General features: G+C 42.0%; 1 protein-coding gene and 1 long non-coding RNA gene across 2 annotated transcripts in view; one reads left to right on the top strand and one right to left on the bottom strand.

The window, feature by feature from the left end:
- Nucleotides 1–4655, top strand: part of LOC145165556 (uncharacterized) — a 43494-nt gene extending 38839 nt beyond the window's left edge. Inside the window, exon 6 of the long non-coding RNA XR_013740113.1 lies at nt 4277–4655. This is a non-coding gene — a long non-coding RNA (uncharacterized LOC145165556). The remainder of the gene's footprint in view (nt 1–4276) is intronic.
- A 2435-nt stretch (nt 4656–7090) lies between these two features.
- Nucleotides 7091–8015, bottom strand: LOC145165555 (thaumatin-like protein). Its single transcript, XM_079084300.1, has one exon. The coding sequence runs from the start codon at nt 7997–7999 to the stop codon at nt 7331–7333; it is 669 nt and encodes a 222-aa protein (XP_078940426.1). The 5' UTR covers nt 8000–8015; the 3' UTR covers nt 7091–7330.
- Nucleotides 8016–26618: the final 18603 nt, after the last annotated feature.

Genomic DNA, 26618 nt, shown 5'->3' with positions numbered 1-26618 from the left:
AACAGGATCACATCTACTCTGTCTGAAATCTGTTGTCTTGAGATGGTCTGAATCCTTGACAGACCGCCCCTATAAAATCATTATAGCTGGATCCCTCTGTGGGTGACTTAGTATCACTCAACAATCTGTTACTCTAACCATGCATGAAATCCTAAAAGACCATTACTGCTTGAGGTCCGAAACTGTCTGAAGCACTGATCTGCCTGAAACACTGTACTGTCTGAAACAGTATGTTGCGCCCTGGCTGCCTTCCAAAATCTACCGAGACCTCGCTGGTCTCAACTCGTTCACCAGACATCTGAAATACCGGGTTCCGACCCGGTTGCAGTGCCAAAGGAACTCCCACACAGTCGATCCCACACGACTTTCAAACACAATCCTCTTCTGTCAACAATTACCACTAGTTATCTTGCCACTGCGGCTCTAACAATTTATGATCTAACTGATCGGGTCCATACGTCGGATCCTGACATCACCCAAATGCAAGGCTAAAAGTGATTGCTACACGACCAATGGTAACCTTATATCACAAAAGACCTTAAACGGTCCATTATTTTCTTGACCCCATGACTGCAATGACGTTGCAACAGTCTTATCCCTGGCTCCACCAGGTCTAATTCATCTGAATGAATCCGTGAATGCCACGACTACCCTACAGTCTTTTGACACTTTCCACAATATCTGATCGCTTGTGAATGCTACGGAACCCCCGTAGTCTTACAACACTTCCCATACCATCTGACTGCTAGAGAATGCTACGGGGGTTCCGTAGTCTTACAACGCTTCCCACACCATCTGGCTGCTAGTGAATGCTACAGAACCCCCGTAGTCTTACAACACTTCCGCCCTAACACAATCACAACCCAATGCCTTACCCCTAATCTATCAATTCAATTCGCATATAGAGTCAATCACACACTCGACCGAGCACCCAAACTAAAATCAATTCATAATTGGAGTCTCGACCTGCTTTTCCAAATTCTGTTATCAAGCCCCCAAGAAGACGCGATTCACACGCTGGGGACTTTTACCGTACTCCAAACTTGAACAACCCTCAAAACAAATAGCCACTTGGGCCGCCATTTTCCCTCGATGAGGACGAGAAGCCCATCCCGGTCTCATACCTGTCCCTGTCCTGAATACCTGTCGATTCTCCCCCACTTAGATTCGACTAAGTCTTCGCAATACATGAGATTTGAAGGATTCTCGATCCTTCTTACTCTTTAATAACCAACTGCTGACAACCTGCTTCTTGTCCGTGCGAGTGTTCTATTACGGGCCCAATCCCCAAGGACCACGCAACTCCTAAAGATCAGACAAACACTTCCCGAATCCCAATGAGACTAATAATCTCAGACGCCTAGAGATGATGCCCCACCTATATCTTGAGGTCCGAATAACCGATGTCCATGCCAAGCCTCAACAGTAACCCACTTTCCCTAGCGCTTCCAAAAGCCGACTCGAGCATAATGGTCGAGTCACCAATCCTGTCCGTAGGCCTTCTGCATCATGTCCTTGAACCGATCTCGACCCCAGACCCAGATAACATTGAACGCTCCAAACCAGCAAATAGGGAAACGACCTTTGCTAACCACTCCGTAACACACGGTATGCAAATGACATATGACCAATGTTTGAATGCATAGTCCAAACACAAACAGGGTTTGTTGGTATCTAGAATGCTCTCGGGTTTGTTGGTTACCGCACAGAGAAGGATCACCTCAACCCATCCCACATAATATGTCAACATATCACATAACCACTGAGCATGCAGATAATCATGTAACAACACAGGTAGTCCTACAGATCTACCTAACTGGCATAACCACTAGCATGCAACACTAACTCATACTCAACATTCTAACACTACTAGGATAACATATCCAATGGGCTGGCCTTGGTGCCTTAGACCCCTTAGTATAGTGAGGATAACTCACCTGGCATTGCTGAAGTCCCGCAGATAAAACTCCAGCTGCTAGTTGACAGGTTTCCGAACTGTCAACATCAAACAATACCTAATTAATAATTGGGTTCCAAGCCCAAGGTCCAACTCACACTACAAAAGCCCAAAAGTCAAATAATGGGCCAAAGCCCAACATATGGCCCAACTTTCCAAATTGGTCCCATACCTCTACATGGCCCAATATCATATAATCTTAAAGGCCCAATTATGGCCCATCAATGGCCCAAATTTCCAAATTGGGCCCAAGTCCTCACATGAGCCTTATCCTAAAGCCCATCTAATTACTTTGGTCCATTAACTTATTCTTGGATGGCCCACCAATAGTCCAATCGCCAAAGCCCAATAGGAAGGCCCAATTCAAGGCCCGAGTGAGATTAGGGCTTTCACATGAAATGATGATTACGGTTAAGTGTTTCTTACTTAACCCATTAAGAACTTAATCCATTAAGGACTTATCCATTAAGTCCATTATTGTCTTAAGTTAGTTTGCCAATGATTATTATTTAATATTTCAAGTCTATTAAATAATTCGCGTGTGTGTGTGTGTCCCGATCAATTTCCACAGGTTAGAGTTTTACGCCCTTAGGGTTTTCCAAACCCTAATTAGGGTTTTCCAACCCAATACTAGTTCATTAGTCTATTGGTTGGGCTTTTAGGTCACATCGGACCTTATTGGCCCATTAGAGTTCCATTGGGCCCACTAGGGTTTCTTTGGGTCCATTAGGGTTTCATTGATCCCACATTGTCCAAACATCCCCCAAACGAGGTCCAAACGCAATCAAAGCACACCACCACCTGACACGGCGGCCGGTGGCTGCAGGATGCGGCAACCACGACCCTACGGTGGTGGTTTAGACTTTTCTTTCCTTGAATTGTTTCCTTTAGTGTTTATTTGAGTTAAGCACTTAAGACACTCAAGAATACAAGAAGGAACTTGCATTCCAAGTGCCTTACTCTTGATGGTGGATATGTTGGATTAGGTGTCTAAGCCCATAACTATTTTGGTATGTACTTGACCCGATTATGAGCATGGTCCCTTTGGGTTGCCTTCACCATAGCAACTGATAGGATGAATTAAGGAGAAAAAGGATTAATTATGATTTATTAATGTATTATGTGAATAATATATTAAAAGAGAAATCATATTGTTTAATTAATATTAATCAAGAATTAATTTAGAATTAATTTTGTGGTCAAAAGAGATTAATTAAATAAAGGGGACTGATACTGTAATTATAAGATAGTTACAATGTTGGGCTTAGGATCCATAAGGAAGCAATGGACGAATTCTATATGAGAGTCCATATAGAAATCGTCCAAAGGGCATTCTGGAAGGATCTTTGGGCTGCTTAAGGACTAAGCAACTGGATTAGGGTTTCCAAGTTGATAACCGTAGAAGCCTCAACTATATAAGGACCCTTAAGGCTCCCAAAAACGTGGCTAAGCATTCTTAGAAGATCTTGGAAGTTTTTGTGCCTCTCCTCTCTCTCTCTCTCTTGTTATCCTTATTGCTAGTGTTGTTTGTGACTCCATTAGAGGTGCAACACTTGGGGCAATAAGCTTTCAAAAGTCAAGATCAAGAAGGTTTGTGATTGTTATTGCTACATAACAATCAAGGTAAGATCTAAACCCTAATTATATGTTAATTTCGATTATAGTATGCTAGATCCAGGGTTTATGAGCTTTGGATGATTATTGCATGTACAATTAGAAAAACTAGATCCAAAGCTTTAGGGTTTGCATGTGCACCATAGGATTGATGTAATGCCCAAAACCCATCAGGATACACATAGAGAAATCATATTATTTTATTTTTGCTATCTTCATCAACACCCCAAAACCAAGTGGGTTCAAAGGCTTCAAAGGTTGTCATTCTAAAAACTCTTTGGTTGTTTTTATTTCATTCTAACCTGTATAAATGAATCCTTGATGGTTTGGTTTTGTTATGAACTAAAAATAAACTTGTTATTTTTTAAAGTCTTCCGTTGCGGTTTTTGCGAAAAACAAACTTATATTTTGTATCAAAACCCCATCAGGAGCTACATCACACCTCCACTTCAATGAAGGTGTACTTAATTTTATTAGTGACAAAACATTTCACCCTCATATGTATTAGTCGGTGATGGTTCTAAAATCCCTATTCAAAATTCCGGTCATTTCATTCTTCCTAACTTAAACCCATATCGTACTCTCACTCTAAAAAAAAAAATTCTAATCACTCCCAATATCATAAAAAATTCAATTTTTGTTAGTCGTTTTACTTGTGATAACAAGTGTAGTATTGAATTTGACGCTTTTGGTTTTTCTGTGAAGGATTATCGCCCCCAAACAAACGCTCCTTAGGTGTGACAGCATAGGTGACCTCTATCCCGTCACCTCCATTCTTCCGCAAGCTCTGGCAACCAATACTCATTCTCTTTGGCATCAACGACTAGGTCCCCCGGGATATCAAGTTTTCAAACATCTAGTTTCCAATAATTTTATTTCTTGTTTGATTCATACAATGAAAAATGAAAAAGTAAAATGTTATAATGTATATGCAATATTGTGTATTATGTAGTTTGGTTATAGTTTGATATGTAGGTATTTTGTAGTTTCATAATTTTTTGGAAAGTAGAATTCTGTAATGGAAAAATGAAAAAAAGTACAATGCTATAATGTATATGCAATATTGTGTATGATGTATGTTTAAGTGTATTTGGAAAGTAGAATGCTCTAATGATATGTTGGTTATGGTTTGATATGTTGGTATTTTGTATTTGGTAATTTTTGGAAAGTACAATGCTATAATGGAAAAATGAAAAAGAAAGTACAATGTTATAATGTATATCAATATTGTGTATCATGTAGTTTGGTTATAGTTTGATATGTTGATATTTTGTAGTTTGGTAATTTTTGGAAAGTACAATGCTATAATGGAAAAATGAAAAAGGTACAATGTTATAATGTATATGCAATATCGTGTATGATATATGTTTAATTTGGAAAGTAGAATGCTATAATGATATGTTGGTTATAGTTTGATATGTTGGATTTTGTATTTTGGTAATTTTTGGAAAGTACAATGCTATTATGATATGTTGGCAATATATTTTGTTTTCTTTTTAGTTGGAAATGCTGCAAACAATGTTAAAAGACCCGACCTGTTGTGCATCACTGGAAGACTGGTTTCGCTCATTGCCGTCACAAAATATAAACGTAGGAAACGAGGGGAGTGATGATGACGAGTAGCTACTTTTTTAGGATTTATGAAATGTTTTGTTTGGTTTAGTATTTTGGATATATTGCATTCTGTTTAGATGAATATTTTGGACCGGATGTCTATGGATTAATATTTTGGATTAAATATAATATTAAATGTGGTTAAAGTTTCGAACTATTTTTCTGCAAAATTAAGTTTCGTAGAAGTTTTTATACATGTTATATTCTTTTTTGTAATTTTAATGTTAAATAAAAAAAGAAAATATTTTAGCGGCGACATGTAAGGATTAGTGGCGACATAGCATTTGCGGCGACTGTAAGCATTAGTGGCGATAGTGGCGATATATGTAACATTTGTAGCGAGACAACAACGACGACCTTTTAGAGGCAACATGTCGACGCTAATGGTCACATTTCTTGTAGTGCGTAAGTATTTTTTTTTATAACAAATTAAGCATTTTATAGCCTGCTAATTTTACCTAGTTTTTTTTATAACAATAAACTACCAATCATATATAAAAGTAATATAAATCTTATATGAAAGGAAAGTGATTAACAACTTTAATCAAAATAACATGGTGGATCGTAGTCATATAAGTTATCAAATTAGATCATTCTTTGCAATCTGGTCAAATCCGACTTGTTGACAAACCTAAATTATAGAATAAGTGCGTTGTTACAGAAGCGAATGTCAACATATGAAAACCGACCCAAATACCTAAAAAATTAACCAAAAAATAAAAAATAAAAAGGTTGTTTGATTTGGTTTGGGTTCATTTGAGACCATATTAATTTTGTAAGACCGTGAGACGCAATCTAAAAATAAATTTAAAATACAAAATAAAATGAAAAATCCGAAAATTCTTTTTTTAATTATTATTTTCGTCATTTTATTTACCTAAAAAAAATAAAACTTACCGTTTTTTTTTTGAAAAATACGTGAAATACTCTAATAAAATATTACACTGTAAATATATTCTAACATGATTTTTAGAATGTTAGAATATTCTAGTATTCTACAGATTTGTCAGATATGTAAAATATTCTAATATTTTACTAGAATATTTCACAATATTTCAAAAAAAGGGTAATTATTATTATTATTATTATTTTGGAAAATATAAATAATATTTAAAAAAAAATTTGGAAAATTTTCAATTATTTTGCTTTTTAAAAATGTTTTTTTTATCTATAAAATAATGGTTAGGATTGTATCTCCTCGTTTTACAAAATATAATGGTCTCCCATGAACCTAATCCTGTTTGATTTTAGTATTTAGTTTATATGAACATTGATGACGTGCCCTTCAGAGCGGGCCAGAGACAGGCGAGCCCTAGCAGGGCACTACCGGCAGGGAATCGATCGGGCGACCCGGACGTCCCAAACGACCCCGACTTCCTATGCGGCGACCACGCAGAAAGCTCTCCCTCGCCAAACATTGTCCTTTAACTACAGTCCAACGATAACGGCTCCAGGCGACAAGACGCCAGGACAGAGCATAATCGCCTGGACCAATCGTTGGACCAGACACGAACGTGGAGCATGGTTCTCCAATAAGAGCATCGGATCCTGTCGGGACCACAGTCCCTGTCCCTCGTACGGTCCGATGAAGATCTTCAGTATAAAAGGCCTATCATCTGGCCTTGACGAGGTAAGCTCTCTTGGCTCCAACCTTCATTCTCTATACACCCATTCTCACTTCACCTACTAACTTGACCGTCGGAGCGTTCTTCCGGGACCTCCTCCCGGACGACGGCTGACGCCTTCCTTTTCTATGTGACCTCTCAGGTTCCAGACGGACACCGTTCATCCATAGCTCAGGTGGTTCTGAACCAGGTCGCATCAAACATCATCATATCGGCGTGGATACACAAAAAGAAATTTAAATTAATTTCATGAAAAAAGGAAACAATCCTTAAAAGAAAATCAGAATAATAATCATATTAGTCCGTCCATTTATGATTGATATTAATACCAAGTAGAGAAAGAAAATCACAAGCCAGACGTACGTCTTATATTATACAACAACAACGAAAACATTATTACATCAAGTAACAAGCCTTATTATAATTCGACCGGGCATCACTATATTTTCATGCATTTATTTTACTTATTGTATATGATTAAAGTTGTTTAACTCATCGTAATCAAACAAGCTAGCTAGGTTCAAGGGCAAAACACAACCCTGTAGTTGGTTCCACCAGGGCATGTAAACGTGCTAGTTTGATCATCTTTCGGGTAGCTATAAGCATCAGGGCATCGGGCCTTGAAAAATCTAGAAAAATCAGTTGGCCCACAGTTACCTGAGTTACAACAATATTGATCGGTCTTGAACACCGTGCAAGGGTTATTGCACCCACCAGGAGCCCGTAACTGATTAGGGCATTGGCCCTTGATGTCCGTAGTACATCTGATGCCTCGGGTACACCCACCAGAGTTAGGGCTAAATTCAATTGGCACATTGAATCCATCCACAAGAGAAATGTCGAAGAAGTCAAGATTATTGTATTGATTCAGAGCATACTCGGCCAATGAGTTAGGTGGTGTGCCATAGTTTTGGCACCGGAGGAGGCCGTTGCAGTCACCAGTCTGACACCTGCCTCGACCGGACGCATCAAAGTTGCAGTTTGTACGTGGCCATATACGAGCTCGTTCTGTGCCTGCTGCCACATTTAAAGTCCAGGTTTGGCCTGGGTTAAGCTGTCGGCCACCGCCCGGCACTGCACCAGCCCAGACAGTGTATGGACAGTTGTTTCGGATATTAAAAACGGCGGCACTGGCGAAGTGAAAAAGAAGAGGTAAGAGAAGGTAAGTGGAAATGGTGGAGAAGGTCATTGTGATTGTAGGTGTCAGGGTGAGTATACGGATTAGTGAGAGCCGGGTTTATATAGGGTTTCCGTAGGGATATAAATGTAAAATCGGAAGGGTGGCCTATGAATAATATTGTTGATGGTGTATAAATAATTTTGGATGGGATGAACTCATTTTCTGCATTATCATTATAGAATTACTAGAACATCTCGGTGGATGAAATCATTTTGGATGGGAAAACTGTTAAAAGGTGTTTTGAGGAAATTTCCGAGATTATGGCATAATCCATATTTGACTATTAATGTGATATTGTTATATATATACTACATAAATTTGAAGACCGTACTCAGCATGACCCAATGAATTTATGTATTATGTGATGTATAGATGAAATTTTTATGGTTAGATTAGACAAAATATAATTATATATATAAGTGAAAAAATATGACTTTATAATGTTTAAACAAGTAAAAAATATGTTGCTAGTTGTCACATGAACGAAGTAATAGAAGTAGAACAGTGAAGAGTGATCTTATGGGGTTGGATAAATTCACGAGGACATTTCATTGAGTATATATACTATAAAGAAAAAGATAATTACAAATACATTCCTAATATAAATGATACTATGAGATATCCTTAATACTCCCTCCCCCTCAAGCGAATTGGTGGATGTCCAACACGAAGCTTAGATCGGAAGTGTTCGAATAAGGATTTTGGGAGACTCTTAGTAAAGAAATCCCCCAATTGCAGCTTGGTAGGCACAAAACTAGTGCGAAGCTTAACAAAGGAAACAAGGTCCGAACAAAATGATTATCAATATTGATGTGTTTAGCCCGCTATGCGAAATAGAGTTTTGAGTAAGAAAGATAGCACTTCGATTATCACACAAAAGGGTTGCTCGATCTGGTGGCAAGACATGAATCTCATGTAGCAAATGGGTGACCCAAACATCTCAACAACAATGTTTGCCTTGGCACGATACTCTGATTCACAACTAGAGCAAGAGACAATAGTCTAATTCTTTGCACTCCATGAAATTAAGTTGCCACAAGAAAAATAGAGTACCAATAAGTTGACCGATATGTCTGAAGACAACGAGCCCAATCAACATCTGAATAATCAAATATAGTTAGAGTTGGGGAATAAGTTGAAACAACCCAAAAATACAGTCTAAAAATTTCGTTTTGAAAATTATTATAAAACCATAAACCATCCATAATCATAGAGAAAACCATGTATCATGTATCTCAAAACATCATATCAAATAATGTGCCAAAAACATATGATAAAATATCAAAGTAATCTCCCTGGCCAGAAAGACTGTGGTGTGTGCCATGCTATCAACCCGAGCCCTTCCCTTTGCTAGATGAAGTACCTGAAACCAAAACTGAAATTGTAAGCACGAAGCTTAGTGAGCTCCCCAAACTACCACATACCATACACATAACATATAACAAATAGCATAACTCTGGGACTACTCCCAACTGCATCGGGACGAACCCGACATCGGCTTACCCGACATCAGACTCCTGTCCGACATCGGGCTTACCCCGGCATCAGACTACGTCTGGCATCGGGCTCACCCTGGCATCGGGCTTGCCCCGACATCGGGCTTACCCGGGCACATACACAACATAACATATATCATAAACACATAACATAACATATAAACTGCATCAGGCTTACCCCGGCAACGGGCCGAAGCCCGGAACACATAACACATAACATGCATGGATCACAAAGACATCAAGCATACATATATTCTTCTCGGGACCGCCCCGACATCAGACCGAAGTCCGGAACTACTAACATCTAAACGGGCCGGCATTGTGGCCTTAGACCCGTTCCTACTTGAGAGAAACTCACCTCTCAATCTGGCTGCTGAAAACTCGTGCAAGGTAACTCTGTCTGCTGCTCCAACTACTCTTCGGCTATTATGACCAAATAACACTTAGTTAAAAACTAAGAATCCCACTAAGGGTAAAATGACAATTTTACCCCTGCTCTAACTGTGGGCCATATCCAAGACCCAATTTCAACTAGTCCTTATAAGTCCACTCATGGCCCACTAAGGCCCACTAATGGCCCAATTGCATAAAGCCCACTGTCTGAGCTTACGCTGAGCGTACCCTTCTGTATGCTGCGCGTACTGCTTGAATGGCTTGTACGCTGCGCGTACTGGCGTGTACGCCCAACGTACTCTCCTGTTAAGCCATTTTCTCCAAAACTGCTTAATCCCTTAAGACACTACGTCCAAACTACAGATCTCAGTCTAATACTTCATCCTGACCCATAAATTCGATCACTTGATGGCTTGCAACCCACCAAATGAACCCAACTCTAAAAATAGCAATAAACCTCCATGGAAATGGCTAGATCTCATGCATGGCTACATCAAAGCTTCAAAGCTTGCAACTTTACTGCTTAAGGGACACTTTGAGCTTCAAGGGTGGCAAGCCTAAGCTCAAAAATGAAGTTGCATGAACAAGATCCATTCTTTGGACCTAAAAAGGTCCAAAGCTTCAAAACCCTAGATCTATACTTCTAAGAGGAAAGGTAGGAGCTTTATACCTCCTTTGGGTGCCAAAAGATGAACTTGTTACAGATCCTTGAGCTCAAGATACTCAAGTGCTTCTCCTCCAACTTCTCTTCACTTCTTCCAAGCCTTTCTTCACAACAATTAACTCAAAAAGGTCAAGCACACACAACAATGGAGTAGAGGCGAATTAGGGTTTTCTGAGGGTGAGGGACTGGTGAGGAGGCTAGAGGGGAGGCTATAATGGGGTATTTATATGTCTTAAACCCTAAAAATTAGGGTTTGGCATCTGCCCGCATACGCTAGGCGTACCTCTTGGTACGCTGCGTGTACGCCCTTGAGTCCCTCGAATCCAATGTGCCACTACGCCCCGCGTACGCCAGGTTACGCCCAACGTACGACTTATGGGCAACCCAACTTCTTGGCCCATTTTTGCTAAGGTCCACCCCTAAAGGCCCAAAGCTAATATTAAGCTACATAATCTAAATAATACCTCGAGAGACGGATGTCTTGAATCAGACTTCGTCCTCGAAGTCTGCTACTGCTGAATCCGGAAACAACTCCGGGGAGTGCTCCCTTATCTCCTCCTCAGACTCCCAAGTCCACTCTAAACCCTTCCGGTGCTGCCACTATACCTTCACTAACTCGACTCTCTTATTTCTCAGCTCCTTCGTCTTGCGATCCAGAATCGCCACTGGCTTCTCAATGTAATTCAGGCTATCATCAACCTGAATGTCCTCCAAGGGTACAACCGCTGTCTCATCTACTAGGCACTTCCGAAGCTGAGAAACATGGAAAGTGTTGTGGATCTGACTAAGCTCGGCTAGAAGATCCAATCGGTATGCCACCTTGCCCACCCGGGCTACGACCCTGAAGGGGCCGATGTAACTGGGGCCCAACTTGCCCTGCTTCCGAAACCGGATAACACACTTCCAGGGTGACACTTTCAGGAGGACCATTTTGCCCACCTGAAACTCCAAGTCCGAACGCCGTCTGTCGGCGTAACTCTTCTGCCGACTCTGGGCAGTCTGAAGCCTGCTTCAGACCTGCTGGATCCTCTCTGTAGTCTTGAGTACTACCTCCGTACTCCCCATGACCCTCTGACCAAACTCACCCCAACAGATTGGGGTCCTACACTTGCTCCCGTAAAGCATCTCGAAAGGAGGCCGGTCTATACTGGAGTGGTAATTGTTGTTATACGAAAATTCCGCTAACGGAAGGTACGTATCCCAACTGCCACCAAATCCAACACGCATGCTCGAAGCATTTCCTCGAGAGTCTGAATCGTCCTCTCGCCCTGTCCGTCCGTCTGAGGGTGGAAAGCGGTGCTGAAGTGGAGACGAGTACCCATCTCGTCGTGAAATCGCTTCCAAAATCTGAAAGTAAAACAGACATCTCGGTCTGACACTACCGAGACAGGCACTCCATGCCATGCCACCACCTCTCGTATGTAAATCTCGGCCAACTTCTCGGTTGAGATGCTCTCTTAGATCGGTATAAAGTGGGTGCTCTTGGTCAACCGATCCACGATGACCCATATTGAGTCGACCCCACGTGCAGTCCTGGGAAGCTTAGTGATAAAGTCCATAGTAATGTCCTCCCACTTCCACACAGGGATGTCTAACGGCCTCTGGTGCTCCGCCTTGACCTTCCTGCAGGCCAGGCATCTCTCCACGTACCAAGCTACGTCCCACTTCATGCAGTTCCACCAGTAATCAGATCGAAGATCTCTGTACATCTTCGTCGCCCCCAGATGGATGGAGAATCTGGACTTGTGGGCCTCATCCATCAATACCTGTCGTACTCCGCCCCAGTACGGTACCCAGACCCTTCCATGCAGGGTCAACAACCCTCGGCTGTCATAATCAAACGAGGCCACCCGACCCACAATCCTTTCGCACTTCTGACGCTCTTCCTTCAGGCCCTCAACCTGCGCCTCTCTAATCTGCTCCAATAATGGAGTAATCACTGTCATCCTCAGACAGATGTCTCGAATCGGGGCCGCTACTGCCTTGCGCCTCAGGGCGTCGGCCACTACGTTAACCTTGCCCGGGTGGTAAAGGATCTCACAATCGTAGTCCTTCACCACATCTAACCACCGACGCTGCCTCATGTTCAAATTTGGCTGATCCATGAGGTACCTCAAACTCTTGTGGTCCGTGTAAATGGTACATCGGACCCCATAGAGGTAATGTCGCCAAATCTTGATGGCGAACACCACTGCCCCCAACTCTAAATCGTGCGTCGGATAGTTAGCCTCGTAAGGATTCAACTGTCTCGAGGCATAAGCTATCACATTTCCTCGCTCCATCAGCACTGCTCCCATGCCTGTGATCGATGCATCACAGTAGACTACGAAGTCATCTACACCTTTTGGCAGGGTGAGAATTGGTGCCTCGTACAATCGCTGTCTGAGCGTCTCAAAGGCTGCCTGCTGCTCAGATCCCCACCGAAAAACCATCGACTTCTTGGTCAGTCGGGTCAACGGAACTGTAATCTTGGAGAAGTCCTGGATAAATCTCCTGTAATACCCTGCCAGACCCAGGAAATTCCGAATCTCAGATGGAGACCTCAGAATCTCGCACTGCATCACGACCTCTATTTTGGCCGGATCGACCAAAATACCCTTCTGGTTGACAAGGTGCCCAAGGAACTGCACCTCGCGCAACCAGAACTCACACTTGGAGAACTTCGCATATAGTGTCTCCCTCCTCAGTGTCTCCAACACCTCCCTCAGGTGCTCCTCATGCTGCTCCTGAGTCTTGGAGTAAACCAAGATGTCATCAATAAATACTATTACAAACCGATCCAGCATCGGCCTGCACACGCGGTTCATGAGGTCCATGAACGTGGATGGGGCATTGGTGAGCCCAAACGACATCACCACAAACTCATAATATCCATAGCGAGTCCTAAAAGCTGTATTCTGCATGTCATCATCCCTGAATCGCATCTGGTGATATCCTGACCGTAGATCAATCTTGGAGAACCAAGATGCTCCCTGCAGCTGATCAAACAAATTATCTATCCTCGCAAGTGGGTAGCGGTTCTTCACTGTTACCTTGTTCAGCTCCCGGTAATCGATACACATGCGATGTGACCCGTCCTTCTTCTTCACAAACAGGATCGGGGCTCCCCATGGTGAACTGCTCGGCCTGATGAGACCCTTGTCTAGCAGCTCCTGCAGCTGCGTAGACAACTCCTGCATCTCGGGAGGAGCCAACCGATATGGTGCTTTGGCTATCGGAGCCGCACCAGGGACCAGGTCAATTCGAAACTCAACCTGTCTCTCCGGAGGTATCCTAGGTAAATGCTCCGGGAATACGTCCGGGTACTCTCACACTACCGGCACATCATCCACCGTCGCCTTACCCTTATCCTGGGTATCCATGACATAAGCGACATATCATGTGCAACCCTGCTGAATGTGGCGCCTCACTCTCGCTGCTGAACAGAAAGTCGGTCCGCGTCGCCATGGACCACTAAATCTCCCCCACTAGGAGTGCGAACCCTAACCAGCTGCTGCTTACAGTCTATCACTGCCCCATTGGGGCTCAACCATACCATAGCTATTATAACCTTATTCCCTCGCAGGGGAATAGGAACCAGATCTACTAAAAACTGCTGATCAAATAACTGAAGTGTACATCCTCTGTAAACCCTCGTGACAATGACGATCCTGTTATCTGCTATCTCTACATCCAGTGGATAACCCAGCTCCCCCGAAGCTCCTACAAACCGTCTGTTGAGCGCGAGAGACACAAAAGATCGGGTGACACCCGAATCGAACAGTACTAAAGCTGATATACCGTTCACAAGGAACGATCGTATAATAAAACATGCAAACATAAGCAACAAACAATATCAATAAAGAGATAATAGAAAGATACATACCCGTCACCACGTCCGGAGCTGCTCGTGCCTCCTCTGCAGTAAGCTGAAAAGCCCTGCTCCGCGTCGTAGTTGCCTCAGCCTGGCCCTGACGGCGATATGTAATCCTCAACGTGGCAGGAGAACGCGCTGCCACCTTCCCTGCTGCTGCTAAACTCGGGCACTGGGACCTCTTATGTCCCCTCTGATTGCACTGGAAGCAAATCAGATCTAATGCTGTCGTGGTGGTGGTAGTGGCTGTGCAATCCCGAATCATATGACTAGTTCGGCCGCACTTGTAGCAGCCCGAACTCCCCGCCTTGCACGTCCCCTTGTGCATCCTGCCGCATTTGCCTCAACGGTCGTGGCTTGCTGGCTCCGAGATCTGTGATCTGATACCTTGGGCTTCTTGCCCGAACCCCCTGATTGAATCCACTCTGGTTTCTTCTTCATCTCCATCTCTAAATCCAACTCCCTCTCTCGAGCCCTATCAATCATGTCCTCCAGCGTCTTGCAACTGGAGCGACTCACAAACTGTCTAATGTCAGTCGTCAGCATCTCATGGTATCTGGCTTGCTTCATCTCCTCGCCCACCACATACTGCGGAACAAGTAGGGCCCTCTCTTTAAACTTGGCGGTAATCTCCGCCACCGTCTCCGTCGAATGCTGGAGATCCTGGAACTCCCTAGCAAGCTGTTGCACCTCAATAATAGGTGCGAACTCGGCCCTGAACCTGGTCGTGAAGTCACCCCAGGTCATCGCATCCAACACTGTGTCATCGCCAATGGATCTCCCAACCTCCTACCACCAATCACGTGCCCTGTCCTTCAGAAGACAGGATGCAAGCCTAACGTTGTCCCCCTCGGGACATCGGCTGGTGCAGAATGCGTTGGTGACATCCGCCAACCATCTGGTACTCGCAATGGGGTCCCGAGCCCTATGGTAGTTGGGAGCTCCACAAGCTCTGAACTCCCTGAAAAAGTCAATGTGCGTGATCCCATCATGGCCGCTATCTCAGTGCGGAAAGCGGTCAACTTCTCATCCAAAAGCTCTAAGATATGCTCCTTGACCGATCCAAAAATCACCGGAGTATGGTCTAGTATGCTGCGCGTAATCTCCGAGGAGATGAACTCCTTAGTCTACTCATCTAGCTGCTCGGCTCCAGAGCCTGAGCCCGATCCCTCTCCGGCACCCAAACTGCCAACCGCTGGTCTAGGCCGCAAAACCACCATTCTGAAAAACACATCATAATAGACGTCAGAATACTATCATAGCTCGAGGGATCACATACACTACAAGTTCCCTGATCTTATCTCAGCCTTCCTTGATTCGAGTACGGATCCTCTGCTTTCAGTAGTACAGGCCCATACTACCTTCCACATCTATCCGTACTTTCCTCAAGAACTACCTCGACTCCACCAAGTCCCTTTTACCACTACTACTGCTGATCTCATACTAAACTCTTCCTAGGCTTGTCCTAGAGTAATCACCAACCCACTTTCCGCTATCAGATGCATAAGAAGTCCCTGCTACCTCCCCCTAACTAGCTTGTGAATATTATTACTTATTACTAAGACTAGATAATTCTTCGAATGAGATATCCTACCCTACAACAGTTGGACTCAAAAAAGAGCTGCGCAATAAAGTTAGACGTAACCTTCTAAAATTATTTAATCCTTGCAATATGTAACGTAACATATTCACTTACTATTTAGTAAAAGATAACTAGAAATCCTAAAAGCACAAAGCAAGCATCATTCGAGCATCGAGTAAACATAATCAAGCATATCTCTCTCAGGCTACCCCTGACTAATCTATACTAGTATACAGTTCATAAAGCTGAGATACATATAACAGGCACATCAGACATCCTTTCTAGATCCTTAGTCCTAAACCAGCATGCAATCATAATGCTGATACACATATAATAGGCACATAAGGCATCCTCCCTAGATCCTTAGTCCTAATTCTAGCATGCTGTTCGCATAAAGCTGATAAACATCACATAACAATAACTTGTACGGGTAATTTGGGAGTACTTACTTGAGCTCGGCTGATTGCATGCACCACACCCTTTTCTCTTTTCAAATTTTTTTTTCTTTTTTTCTCGAAGTTCTTTTAATAAAAACGATTTTCTTTTGAAAATTTTCATACCAATTCCTTAGTTTGAGTTCAGACACAGCCGAGAGTGTGCCCAAATCCCTCAAACCGAGGCTCTAATACCAACTTAAAACAACCCAAAAATACAGTTCAAAATTTTCGTTTTGAAAATTATTATAAAACCATAAAACATCCATAATCATAGAGAAAACAATGTATCATGTATCTCAAAACATCATATCAAATACTGTGCCAAAAACATATGATAAAATATCAGAGTAATCTCCCAGGCCAGAAAGACTATGGTGTGTGCCATGCTATCAACTCGAGCCCTTCCCTTTGCTAGCTAAAGTACCTGAAACCAAAACTGAAACTGTAAGCACGAAGCTTAGTGAGTTACCCCAAACTACCACATACCATACACATAACATATAAAAAATAGCATAACTCTAGGACTACTCCCAACTACATTGGGATGAACCCGACATCGGCTTACCCGGCATCGGACTCCTGTCCGGCATCGGGCTTACCCCGGCATCAGACTACGTCTGGCATCGGGCTCACCCCGACATCAGGCTTACCCCGACACATACACATCATAACATATGTCATAAACACATAACATAACGTATAAACTGCATCGGGCTTACCCCGACATCGGGCCGAAGCCCGGAACACATAACACATAACATGCATGAATCACAAAGACATCAAGCATACATATACTCTTCTCGGGACAGCCCCGACATCGGATCGAAGTCCGGAACTACTAACATATAAACGGGTCGGCATTGTGGCCTTAGACCCGTTCCTACTGGAGAGAAACTCACCTCTTAATCTGGCTGCTGAAAACTCGTGCAAGGTAACTCTGTCTACTGCTCCAACTTGTTTCCGGCTATTATGAACAAATAACACTTAGTCAAAAACTGAGAATCCCACTAAGGGTAAAATGACCATTTTACCCCTGCTCTAACTTTGGGCCATATCCAAGACCCAATTTCAACTAGTCCTTATAAGTCCACTCATGGCTCACTAAGGACCACTAATGGCCCAATTGCATAAAGCCCACTATCTAAGCGTACGCTGAGCGTACCCTTCTGTACGTTGCGCGTACTGCTTGAATGGCTTGTATGCTGCACGTACTGGCTTGTACGCCCAACGTACTCTCCTGTTAAGCCATTTTCTCCAAAACTGCTTAATCCCTTAAGACACTACGTCCAAACTACATATCTGAGTCTAATACTTCATCCTAACCCATAAAAGTCGATTACTTGATGGCTTGAAAGCGACCAAATGAACCCAACTCTAAAAATAGCAATAAACCTCCATAGATATGGCTAGATCTCATGCATGGCTACATCAAAGCTTCAAAGCTTGCAACTTTACTGCTTAAGGGACACTTTGAGCTTCAAGGGTGGCAACCTTAAGCTCAAAAACGAAGTTGCATGAACAAGATCCATTCTTTGGACCTAAAAAGGTCCAAAGCTTCAAAACCTTAGATCTATACTTCTAAGAGGAAAGGTAGGAGCTTTATACCTCCTTTGGGTGCCAAAAGATGAACTTGTTCTAGATTCTTGAGCACAAGATACTCAAGTGCTTCTCCTCTAACTTCTCTTCACTTCTTCCAAGCCTACTCCAACGAACCTATGGATCACTGATGGCATCCAGGGCAAGGTGGATGCGCCCGTTGTGAGGCACGTGCTGCACCAGATGTAGTGACAGGTATGTCTCTTATCCTTAACTCTTTATTTATGATGATTTCTCTTCTTATATTTGTGTGTTTTGTTTTAGGATTGTTCCTTGTGAACGACATCTCTTCTTTGATATTATTTGAATTGGGGGCTACCCGATATTTTGTTTCTCTTGCGCTCAGCAAGAGGTTTGTTGGAACTCCGGGTGAGCTGGATCATCCATTAGAGGTTGAGATTGCAGATGAACGATTTGTCCGGGTATCGAGGGTTCATCGTGATTGTTTTCTAGAGATGTTTAGCGATTAGTATCTGATCGAATTGGTTCCCATTCCTTTGCGCGGGAACAAGGTTATAGTGTGGATGGATTGGTTGAGCCCCAATGGGGCGGTGATTGATTGTGAGCATCAGATGGTGCGTGTTCGGACCCTAAGTGAGGGAGAGTTGGTGGTCCAGGGAGAGGGCGCTCAACGCGGGCCGGTCCTATGCTCAACCGCTAGGTCCATACGCTATCTTCATCAGGGTTGTTATGGTTTCGTCGCCTATGTTATGGATTCCTGGGAGAAGGGTAAGGCGTCGATTAATGATGTGCCGATTGTGCAGAAGAACTCGAATGTGTTTCCGGAGGATTTTCCTGGAGTGCCTCCGAAGAGGCAGGTGGAGTTCCGGATTGACTTGGTTCCTGGTGCCGCTCCGATATCCAAGGCACCATATCGTTTAGCTCCACCAGAGATGTAGGAGTTGTCTACACAGCTGTAGGAGCTGTTAGATAGGGGTTCATCCAACCGAGTAGTTCTCCTTGGGGTGTGTCGATCCTGTTTTTGATAAAGAAGGATGCATCGCATCGAATGTGTATTGACTACGGGGAGAGAAATAAGCTAACGGTGAAGAACCGTTATCCACTCCCGAGGATTGATGATTTGTTTGACCAGCTTCAGGGTGCGTCTTGGTTTTCCAAGATTGATCGGGTTATCAGAGAGGACGTTGTCTAGAAGACGACCTTCTGGACTCGTTATGGTCATTACGAGTTCGTGGTGATGCCCTTCGGGCTCACCAATGCTCCAGCCGCATTCATGGGCCTGATGAACCTCGTGTGCAGACCGATGTTGGATCGGTCTGTGATTGTATTCATCGATGACATTCTGGTCTATTCCAAGACCTAGGAGCTGCATGAGGAGAACTTAAGGGAGGTGTTGTAGACCCCGAGGAGGGAGAGACTATATGTGAAGTTCTCCAAGTGTGAGTTATGGTTGTGTGAGGTGCGGTTTCTGGGGCACCTTGTCAACCAAAATGGTATTCTGATCGATCCGGCCAAGGTTGAGGTTGTGATGAGGTGGGAGGTTCCGAAGTCTCCATCTGACGTTCGGAGTTTACTTGGGTTGGTAGGTTATTACCGGAGCTTCATTCAGGATTTCTCCAAGATAGCGGTTCCACTGACTCGGCTGACGAAGAAGACTATCACTTTTCGCTGGGGGCATGGGCATCAAGCACCGTTTGAGACCCTGAGGCAGAGATTGTGCGAGGCACCGATTCTGACCCTGCTGAAGGATGTTGAGGATTTCTTGGTTTAATGTGACGTGTCTATCATGGGATTGGGCGCGGTATTGATGCAAAGGGGTCGTGTTATTGCTTATGCTTTGAGACAGCTGAAGCCCCATGACGCAAATTACCCGACACATGATTTGGAGACGGGGGTTGTGGTTTTCGCCCTCAAGATTTGGCGAAATTGATGGGTTTTAAGCACTATAACACTCCTATGGTGCACATGCAACCCTAGATGATTTGGATCTAAGTTTTCTCTAATTATACATGCAATTTAAATTTTCCAAAGCATACATCCTAACTAGCATACAATAGACGATATATAACTTAAAAACAGTTTAGATGAATACCTCTTGATATAATTAGTAGTTCTTGGCCTTAGAAAGCTTTAGCACCTCAAGTGTGATGCCTCTAATGTGTCACAAACACCAAATGCAAGAGGAGGCTTGAGAGAATAGGCTAGTTAGCTCAAAATCGATTGTCACTCTCTTAGAATGTATGGGCACCGATTTTAGGGGCTAGGGGTTTGCTTTTATAGTGTGGCAAAGACTAGGGTTTCATCCATGCAGACCTTAATGCACCATGACCCTTCATATTTCTTAGGCTCCATGGGTTAAACTTTTTAGCCCATCATAATCTACCATGGATCATTAGCCCACACTACAAGAATCATTGATTTACTTAATCAGTCCTCGTATATTTAATCAGTCTCTTTTGACCACTAAATGAATTCCAAATTAATTCTTGATCAATACTAATTAAATAATATGATTTCTTAATTAATATATTATACTTATAATATATTAATAAATCACAAATAACCTCTTTCTCAAAAGTCCATCCTGTCAAATTGCACTGGTGAAGGCAACCCAAAAGGACCATGCTACTATTGGGTAAGTACATACCGGTTATAGTTATGGGCTTAAATACCTAATCCAACAGTCTCCCACTTGGATAAGTCTAATAACTATAACTGACAATGCAACTTCAAAATCCGATTAGCAATCATAGCTCTCAAAAGCCGCTGTTGAACTCTGACCTAGTCAGTGACGCGTCCTTTAGATAAGGGATCATATCATCCTCTGTTCTACAAGATATCATGTGGACAAATACATGGAACATAGTCATACTTATTGTCCTGCAGTTTTTTCCCGATTTCTCATTTGTCTGACATAGAACATAATTGAACACATCAATTTAGCCCTGACCGGGCCCGACACATAAGTCAAAACAAAATCATCAAGGGGCCCAATATATCGCTTTCAATCCTCTTAGGATAAAAGGAGCAGATAAACTTCGACTTATATGCTTGTACTAACTACTCGTTATCATGCACAACGATAGGTTTTATAACATCAAGTTACTGATGCGTTTTCATATCATCAATGCACAACCAACTCGTAGTCAACAACTCATATATCTTGGTTTGAAGACTATATGATATTATCGTCTCACAATCACTCGTGATAAATTCCATGAAGTGATTCATGTGAGCGTGGGTTTAATCCAATACTCAAATCTTATTTCAGGAGCACTCATGAACGTAATAGCATACTTTTGCTATGTCTAACACCTTAGACAATCTACAATCCAGTTCATGACAATATAACCTCATAACCTACTTCCAAAGTATGATCGACTGTGGATAGTTCGAATAATCTTATTATTCTGGAAGTCAAAACATGCAAGGTGAAACAATAGTAAACAATTGACACAAGATAGTAACTTTACTTATAAATAAAACTCCTTTCATTCAATCATCAAATGTCAATTACATTTTAGCTATTACAAGTTTCTAAATATTTTATCTAATCACTAAAACTAATATCATCCTTCAGCCCGATACTCTTAGCATGCTGCAAGTGCTTAACCCTAATCAGTCCCTTCGTAAGGGGATCTGCTGGTTTATCCTCTGACAATACCCTCCTAACTACGAGGAGCCCTTCTTCTACTCGATGTCTTATGAAGTAGTACTTTCTGTCGATATGCCTGGATCTACCATGATCTCTCGGTTCCTTGGTTGAGGCAATTGCCCCTTCATTATCGCAGAAAATTTCCACAGGCTCCTTTATGGATGGTACAACTCCAAGGTCTCCGATGAAGTTTTTCAACCATATCGCCTCTTTCGATGCTTCGCTCGCTGCTATGTACTCTGATTCACACATTGAATCAGCCATCGTCTCGTGCTTAGAACTATTCCATGTTACTGCTCCTCCATTTAGGGTAAACACCCAGCCCGACTGAGAGTGCCAATTATCTCTGTCGGTCTGAAAACTGGCGTCACAATACCTTGTCAATCTCAAGTCATCACTCCCACCGAGGGTAAGGACCTAATCCTTAGTCCTCCGCAGGTACTTAAGAATGTTCTTTACTGCAATCCAGTGAGCTTTACCAGGATTCCCTTGATATCTGCTGACCATGATTAAAGCAAAGGCCACATCAGGGCGAGTACAAGTCATAGCATACATGATCAATCAAATTTACCAGTGTGCTATCACTGATAAATGTATCACCCTCAGATGTTATATGGAAACCATATAACACAGGTGGAACACTAACTCTACTGGAACGCCTCAGAGGTACAGATTCGTCAATTGGTTCAACAAGAGTTTCCTCCTCAGGTTGGTCGCCAGTGTTTGAATATCCTTCATCACTTAACTCTTGAATCTCTTCAAGGTCAATTTTCTTTCCACTGTCCTCTTGGCATATGTGTCCTCTCTCTTGGAAAACCCTTATCCTCGCAACGAAGACAACATTGTCACTCGTTCTGTACAAGAGATATCTAAAGGATTTCTATGGGTAGCCGATGAAAATACATCACTCACTACGAGGTTCAAGCTTGTTGTGACTCTCTAGTCTTATGAAAGCCTCGCAAACCCAAAACTTGACGTGATCTAACGAGGGAACCTTCCCTGTCCACATCTCGTGAGGTGTTTTGGCAACCTTCTTAGTAGGGACTAAATTAATGATATGAGCGGTAGTCTGTAAGGCATACCCCCAGAATGAAATAGGTAACGAAGCTCGACTCATCATGGAACGAACCATGTCCAATAAGGTTCGATTGCGCATCTCAGCCACACCATTCAACTGTGGTGTCCTAGGTGGCGTCAACTGTGAAACAATTCCACATTCCTTAAGATAGTCGTGAAACTCGATACTAAGATACTCACCCCCTCGATCGGATCAAAGCATCTTTATATTCTTGCCCAATCGATTCTCCACTTCCTGCTTAAATTCTTTGAATTTTTCAAAGGTTTCTGACTTATGCTTGATTAAGTAGATATAACCATATCTGCTGTAATCATTAGTAAAAGTCACATAGAAGCGGTTAGCATCCCTTGTAGCGGATCTAAAGGGTCCACACACATCGGTGTGTATGAGATCCAACAGACCTTCACCCCTTTCACAAGTACTAGTGAAGGGTGACTTGGTCATCTTTCCAAGCAAACAAGATTCGCAAGTGTCATCCGATTTTAAGTCGAATGACTCCAAGACTCCATTCTTTTGGAGTTGGGCTATGCGCTTCTTGTTGACATGTCCAAGACGATAATGCTACATGTATGCCTTGTCCAAACCATTGGACGAATCAATATTCAACACATTATTTCCTAAGTTATCTACAACCATCATAGTTTCATATATACCATTACAAGGCAATGCTTTAAAATAAAATACACCATTATAGAAAGCATTTATAGAACCAATTTCATTATCAAATGAAAATCTAAAACCTTGTTTATACAATCCATGAAAAGAAATAATGTTTCTCGCCATATCCGACGAGTAACAACAATTATTCAAATCTAAATTTAACCCACTACTAAGCAATAAAGAATAAACTCCAATCTTGGTGACAGGCGACACTTTCCTATTCCCCATGATTAAGTTTATCTTCCCGTGCTCCACATCCGTACTTCCTTTTAGTCCCTGCAAATCAGAACAAATGTGTAATCCACAACCTGTATCAAGGACCCAAGAATTAGCATGCGATGAGTTATTAGATAGAATAGTGTAAATACATGCGAAGGTGGGCTTTATCTTCCCATCCTTAATGTCCTGCAAGTATTTGGGGCAGCTTCACTTCCAGTGCCTTTTTTCATGACAATGGAAGCGCTATGCTTCATTTGGATTGGTAGAGGGATTAGCAGAACCAACTTTGGTCCCAATGGAAGAGGATCCATCAAGAGACTTTCCCTTTCAGCTCTTAGAAGGAGCCTTCTTTTTCTTTCCTTTCACATGTCCAATTGCCAAAACAGGGGCAGCAGCAGTAGGAGTAGGTACAACAGCCTTGCCTTTCAAATTGCTTTCTGCAGTTCTTAGATGGCCTTGAAGCTTGCTCAGAGTGACTTCCTATTTGTTCGTATGATAAGTCATTCTGAACTGATCATAACAAGGAGGCAAAGAATGTAGGATGATATCAATAGACAACTCTTCATCGAAGTTCACATTCAACTTCAGCAAGCGGTCCACAAATCTCTGAATCTTTTGCAAGTGGGCCGTGATGGACTCTCCATCCTTCATTTTGGTTGTGATCATGGAGGAAATGATCTCATACCTTTCCTGCCGAGTGCTTTGATGGTACCTTTCCATCAAATCTTGGTGCATCTCGAAGGGCCAGAAGTCCTCATAGGACTTTTGAAGCTCAGCAGTCATGGTAGCAATCATAATGCACGACACCTTTGTCGTGTCTCTATCATGAACCCTATATTCCTCGATTTGCTCGAGAGTATCAGTTTATTCATCAATCTCCTTCAGCTCTTTATCTAGGACATATTCCTTGTCCTCGTAGCGAAGGGCCATACAAATGTTCCGAATCCAATCTTTACAGTTTGACCCATAGAAGATAGTTCTCCCAACCAAGTTCATGAGGGAGAATGAGCTAGAAGGGTTTAATCTTGAATCATTGTTTGGGATAGACATCTGAAAAGAAAAGAACAAATTTAGATTAGATAAGAATCCTTAATACCAAATGAAATATTAAGGCAAGGACCCAACACAATATTTTACAATTCGGAAGAGGGATGCCGTAATCCAATTGCAAAATATTTGAAGGTAGGTAAATGACGATTTACCAATTTCCACCATGAAAAACGAAATTGATTATTAAGTTTTAATTGGATTGAAATTCCTAGATTCTTTGGAGATTCATTGAACTTTTCAATGGATTTTTTAAATCTCAGTTATGCCCTTCAAGTTTGTGACTGGGTTGCCGAGGATCACAAATAAGGTGTGAATAACCATGCAAATGTGCTTGGTACTCTTAATGTTAGAAATCACCTAATCAATATTCCAGTTAACCACATACGCTCCATTGATCTATGATTAACATGAAGTTACCCTTTTCCACCCTTGATAGTCCCAAATTAGTGTGCCGGTTAACCACACACGCTCCACTAACGACTCCAGCAAGGTGCAAAGTGCAATTTCATGGAATAGCACCATTTTCACATTTTTCCTAAAGTAACCAAGATTGGGAATTTAATAAAAACATTTAGTTACTTTTATAATTATCATTATACTTATAACGAGAATTAATGTACTATCCTACCCATTCGGCTAACGACCCTCCACCAGTCAAGGAAGCGATGGGTGAGAGTGGACACCCATTAAACCACCATTTTATAGGCAGTAACCTTATACCCCCCTTATAGACCGACTTCGTGAATGAGGCCTAGTAACGGTAAGACTGACTTGTCTTATACATATATATATATATATATATATATATATATATATAATTATTAAACTTATAATATTATAATAGTATAAGGGTTGAATTTTAAACTTTTAAAATTCTAAGGTTTGGAATTAAATGTTTCATAAGTCAGACTTTACAAATTCCAAAACTTGAGGGCAAGTTTTGTAACTCTTCAAAACATTTAATTTCCATAACTTATGAAAACGCATGAGTTTTAATGTTCATGAATGAGACTTTTCATATAACTTGAGGACAAGTTACAAAACTCACTTCAAGAACAATTTAGATCAATTGTAACTAACAACATTATCATATAATTTACCATTGATCTAATCTAACTCATATAGCAAGACAATTCATATCAAATAATACAAATAATTATCTTATTATCTTAAAATTTAACAATTGTCCTTTAATTTGATGAGGATCATCATTACCAAATCAGAAAATACAATTTTTATGATACAAAATAGTTTGTGGTAATGATCCTAATCTAATTCTGGCCAAAAACTCAAAATTCTGCACACATAAGGCTCTACTCGACGAGTGCATGAACTGGACTTGTCGAGTTACTCTTTTAATGAGTGAACTTGTCGAGTCAGATCATGGACTCGGCGAGTTCATCAGTTAGATGCCAGAAAATCGATTTTTTTCAGCTTTGAAAAATAATCAAGCATCAATATAACAAAAAACAATCCTAGGCTCTAATACCACTGATGGGTTTTAAGCACAATAACACTCCTATGGTGCACATGCAACCCTAGATGCTCTGGATCTAAGTTTACTCTAATTATACATGTAATTTAAATTTTCCAAAGCATACATCCTAACTAGCATACAATAGAGGATATATAACTTAAAAACAGTTTAGATGAATACCTCTTGATGTAGTTAGTAGTTCTTGGCCTTAGAAAGCTTTAGCACCTCAAGTGTGATGCCTCTAATGTGTCACAAACACCAAATGCAAGAGGTGTAATGCCCCGATTCCCAGGTATTGTTTAAATAAGAATTTAATTGGTTTCAAGGCCTACTCGATGAGTTGGTTGCCCTACTCGTCGAGTAGCAACGGGTTTGGTACGCGTGTTTAAGTGACCTACTCGCCGAGTCCATAAAGGGACTCGACGAGTAGGAGCTGGCAGAGGAAACCCTAAATCCCATGGTTTTGTACCCTATTTAAGGAAGCATAAGCCTCATTTGGCCTCTTTG

The sequence above is a fragment of the Lactuca virosa genome, chromosome 3, assembly GCF_052849685.1.
Source record: "Lactuca virosa cultivar CGN04683 chromosome 3, Lactuca_virosa_CGN04683_v6, whole genome shotgun sequence".
NCBI classification, from domain to species: Eukaryota; Viridiplantae; Streptophyta; class Magnoliopsida; order Asterales; family Asteraceae; genus Lactuca; species Lactuca virosa.
Note: the sequence above shows the minus strand (reverse complement) of the source record. Positions and strands in the feature narration are given on the sequence as shown.